A 4,343-nucleotide genomic window follows, 5' to 3' on the forward strand; every position below is an offset into this window, starting at 1 on the left:
AAAGAGAAACATCAATGATGGGAATCATTGATTGCCTGCCTCCTGCGTGCCCTGCACTGGGATTGAGACCACAATCACAACCAGGGCATGTGCCCTGACCAGGAATCTAACAGTGACCTCCTGGTTTATAGGTCAATGTTCAACCACAGAGCCACACTGGCCAAGCAAGATCCCCTCTTTTCCAAGAGAAGCCATGAATCCACATTTTACCTAAGTTCTCCTGATTTTTAAATGTTGGTTATTCGGGTTTAAAAAATAACACCTGTGGGAGTCACACAAAACAGTCTGTAAACTGGTGGTGGCCCACGCTCTACCAGCTTTGGCATTCTGAAAACTTTCCCCTTCCCAACTGCACAGACGAGAAAATTGAGACCCAGGGAGTGGGAGGCATTTGCCAGAGGTGACTATCAAGATCAAAGCCCAGATCCCACTTGTCCCCTAATTTCTCCCTCTCTCACTCTACTCCTTTCTTCCTCCTTTTCTCCCTCTCCTCTCCCTCTTTGTCTCTATCTCTGTGTCTGTCTGTCTCTCTGTGTGTGGTGTGTATCTCTCTGTATCTCTCTATATGCATCTCTCAGTCTTTGTCTTTATCTCCTATTTTCTCCCATGTGTCTTTTTTGTGTGTGATTCTCTGTGTCTCTTTGTCCCCTACTCTTAGACAACTGGCCTTCAGAGCTGGATGCAGAAATGACCCCGCACCAGCAGCCCATCCTGCGTCGTGTGTCAGGTCGCTCTCCCTCCCGCCCCCGCCCCAGATTTCCGGCAGAGCTCGGAGGCGCAGGGCGGGGGTAGATGGAGGTAGGGGGGCGGTGTACCCGCGGGGCCCGCTGCCGTCAGCGCCCCTTCGCGTTGGCCGTGACCCCTCCCCGCTGACCTCACCAGCGCCGCTGCCTCGCGCGGATATAAGCGCGGGTCCCGCGGAGCAGCGGGCACCGGTGACCGGGACTCCTGACCCACCGCCTCTAGACCCCGAAACTCCGGACTCGAAGCCCCAGGATCCCGGACGGGTCCCGCGGAGCTCGCGCCGGACAGGTAACCACCTCCGTCCCTCTCCTCCCGCAGGCGGCGTCCGGGAAAGTGGGCCCTTTCCTCCCGCCCTCCAGTGCGCCCCGAGAGAAGCCGCCGCATCTGTGCTCAGGTGGGGCGCTGCGTTCGTGCCCCATCTTCCACGGCGCGGGCACACCGGCGGCGGTCACCCCTGCACACTCAGGTCCCTGCATCTGGGCATCGCAGGGAAGACTCGCCACCCCACCCTGCCCGGCCGCCAGCTGCAGGTCCCGGCGCAACGAGGCAGGCGGGGCGTCGCGGGAGCGCCTGGGAGTGAGAACCGAATCCCGACGTTAGAAACGAAATGTTCGCGTTAGACTCTAAGTAGCCTTAGAATCTCAGTCTCGGCGCTAGAATAGAATGTTAGCGCTGGGATTGACGTTGAAATTGGGATCTTAGGGTCAGAATTGTATTCCTTAGCTTAGTCATAGAAGCATTTTATCATTAGAAATAGGGTCTTAGCGTTGGGATGAGGACGCGGGCGGAACGTGGGCATTAGGACGTGGCGCCGGGAACTTTGGGGGAATCAGCCTGCGTGGCGGCAGCGAGCATCCTGGCCGTCGGGCCGACGCCGTAGCCTTGGTTACACTTTTGCGAGTCCGCCCGGGCGCTGGCTGCCCCAGCTCCGCCGAACACTGAGCGGCGGCAGCGACGGCGTTCCCACGGCCGCCTGGCTCGCGCAGGCAGAACTGGGCATGGGCAAGCGCTCCGAGCAACTCGACAGGTGAGGACACCGGGGCCGAGGCAGATCCTCCTGCTGCCCCCGGTTCGCTACTCCGGCCTCAGGGACCCGCTGGGTCAGGAAAGGAGGAGGTGCAGCTCCCTGTGAGGGGGGCGCAGCGCGCTTATACTCTCTCTCTGTCCTCCTCACCCAGCCGCCACGATGCCTGGCCCTTGGTTGCTGCTTGCCACGGCTTTGACCCTGACCCTGACCCTGACCGGTGTCCCCGGAGGCCGCGCACAGCCCGAGGTGGATCAGCAGGAGGCTGCGATGGCTGCAGAGCACCCGGCCCTCAGCGACCTCCTGCGCCAGGCGGGGCGTCTTCTCCTCCTCCGGGAGGACCTCCAGCGGCTGCGAGGGGACCAGGGAAATCGGGAATCAGGTGAGAGGCGGGTCTGACCCGGGCTGCCCAGGCGAGATGAGGCTGAGGAGAGAGCTGCGGGGAAACCCGGAACAGAGGAGAGGGAGCGACTTGGTCATCCAGCCTGTTGCTCAGAAACTCTCACTGGCCACTCCCTCAGCCAGGTCATGAGTTGACCCTTTCCTGGGACCAGATTCCTCTTGCATCTCAGTCCTGGGAATATGTCACAGAAAACATACCCACAGTGGGGGAAGATTCTGTGCTGGGAAGAAAGAGAGTCTGAGTGTTTACTACTGATGAGGTGTATATATGTTATGCCAGGCACTCACTGTTCTAAGCACTTCAAATACTTTGTCACACTATTTGATCTTCCTCACAACCTCTTAGATAGCAACCGTTATTATCCCTCATTTTACACAAAAGAAAACTGAGGTTCAGAGAAGTTAAGCGAGTTGCTTATGGTCACACAGCTAGGGAGTGGCAGCGTTGAGACTGGAATCAGAAGTCATGCCTTTGACCATCTGTGTGAGTGTATGTGTCTGTGAGTCCTGAGAGACAGATGCAAGGCCATAACTCTGCAGGAATTTCTACCTTGATTGGTGGAAGGCTAGAGTAGGCACTCAAGGATCAGGGGATCCCTCACTAGCTCTTTCCTTCCACAGAGTCCCAGATCTTTCAGTCCAATTGGCTCTCTAAGCGTCAGCATCCAGGCAAAAGGGAGGAGGAGGCAGAAGAGGGAGTTGAAGAGGAGGAAGAAGAAGGAGGGGCTGTGGGGCCCCACAAACGGCAGCATCCAGGCCTGTGGGAGAATGCAGCTACGTGGTCAGTGGATGTGACCCCGCAGAAGCGGCAGCACCCTGGCCGGCGCTCCTTCTGGCTGGGGTATACTTTCACCAAGAGGCAGCACCCCGGCAGACGGCTGGTGGACCCCAAGGCCCAAAGGAGCTGGGGAGAGGAGGAGGAGGAAGAAGAGGAGGAAGAGGGAGAGCTGATGCCTGAGAAACGCCAGCATCCGGGCAAGAGAGCCTTGGGAGGCCCGTGTGGGCTCCAGGGAGACTGTGGTCAAGCCAGCCTCCTGCTGGGGCTCCTGGATGACCTGAGCAGGGGCCAGAGGCCTGAGGAGAAGCGGCAGCACCCTGGACGGCGTGCGGCCTGGGCCAGGGAGCCCCTGGAGGAGTGAGCCCAGTTTCCTGTGAAGTCAAGTTTGGGGTCTAAGAATACCTTGAGTCCTGTGCACCCTATCCTTCTGTGACCCCTCTTTCCCTTACCCTTAGATCCCTAATCATAAACCTGAGCCCCCCCTCCCCCCGTATGCACACATCCAAACCCCTGGCCTTGCTTGCCCCCCTCCTTTAGGGACATGAGAAGGCCATCCTATAAGCTAAAACCCCATATTACTTCATTTCGTATCACTGGCAACGGGGCAGATCCCAGAGATCCTCGCCTACCCTGCAGGCCGGCTCCCCTTCCTTAGCCCTGGCTAAGATGACCCTTCTGTGTCTTCTAAGGTATTCCCAGAGAGGGGCAGAGTGCCTCTGGGGCAACAGCCAGTGAGGGTGGGGTGCAATTGAAGTCGTGATGTCCAAACCTAGCTTCCATCCCCCACCCTGTGTGTCAGGAGTCACCACATGTAAACGTTGCCCCCAGAATTCAGGGTCTCCTTCCCTTCTTGGTTTTCTTGGATGGTTTTTTGTTTGTTTGTTTGTGTGGGTGTGTGGTGGTAGCACCTGACCCACAGCTGTGTTCTGCTTGGGGGAAGCATTTTAGGTGGAGATCCCCTGTGGTGCTGTGTTGTGTGGTAGCTGCAGAGTGAATGTGTGTGGGAATATGTAAACATTGCCCTGGAAGTTGTGGGATAAACATGTATGTGGGAATATGTAAATATCATCCTGGATGTTGTGGCTTGTATATAACCTGCTGGATACCTTCTTCTTGTCACTGATAATCCTAATGATAATAAAACACACCTAGATAATCATGGAGCTCTGTGGTGGCAGTTCTGTCTCAGCTGATGTGGGGTTTCTCTTTTCAGCATTGAGAGGGGACTGGACTAAGAGCTCCCCAACTCTGCTGAGAAGGGAATCTGGGACCCGGGGGCATGAAAAGTCTTCACTGCCCCCCACCTCAGAACAAACTTGGGAGGTGAACAGGGACTCTGGAGCCCATTTGACACCTAGGGTAACTGAGGCCTGGAAAAGAGGAAGGGCATTCTGG

General features: G+C 57.0%; 1 protein-coding gene across 1 annotated transcript; it reads left to right on the top strand.

Annotated features, from left to right (window-relative positions):
* The first annotated feature begins 904 nt into the window (after positions 1–904).
* On the top strand, positions 905–4,106 carry TRH (thyrotropin releasing hormone). The gene is made up of 3 exons (XM_080673965.1): positions 905–1,032; positions 1,923–2,150; positions 2,792–4,106. The coding sequence occupies exons 2-3, from the start codon at positions 1,931–1,933 to the stop codon at positions 3,307–3,309; spliced, it is 738 nt and encodes a 245-aa protein (XP_080530091.1). The 5' UTR covers positions 905–1,032; positions 1,923–1,930; the 3' UTR covers positions 3,310–4,106.
* Positions 4,107–4,343: the final 237 nt, after the last annotated feature.

The sequence above is a fragment of the Plecotus auritus genome, assembly GCF_963455305.1.
Source record: "Plecotus auritus genome assembly, chromosome: 6".
NCBI lineage: Eukaryota > Metazoa > Chordata > Mammalia > Chiroptera > Vespertilionidae > Plecotus > Plecotus auritus.

What these genes read in the sequence shown, in the direction of transcription:
- TRH (XM_080673965.1), top strand. Translation starts at nt 1,931, where the DNA reads ATGCCTGGCCCTTGGTTGCTGCTTGCCACGGCTTTGACCCTGACCCTG. An exon ending in CCAGGGAAATCGGGAATCAG is followed by an intron (nt 2,151 to 2,791) that starts GTGAGAGGCGGG and finishes TTCCTTCCACAG; the next exon opens with AGTCCCAGATCTTTCAGTCC.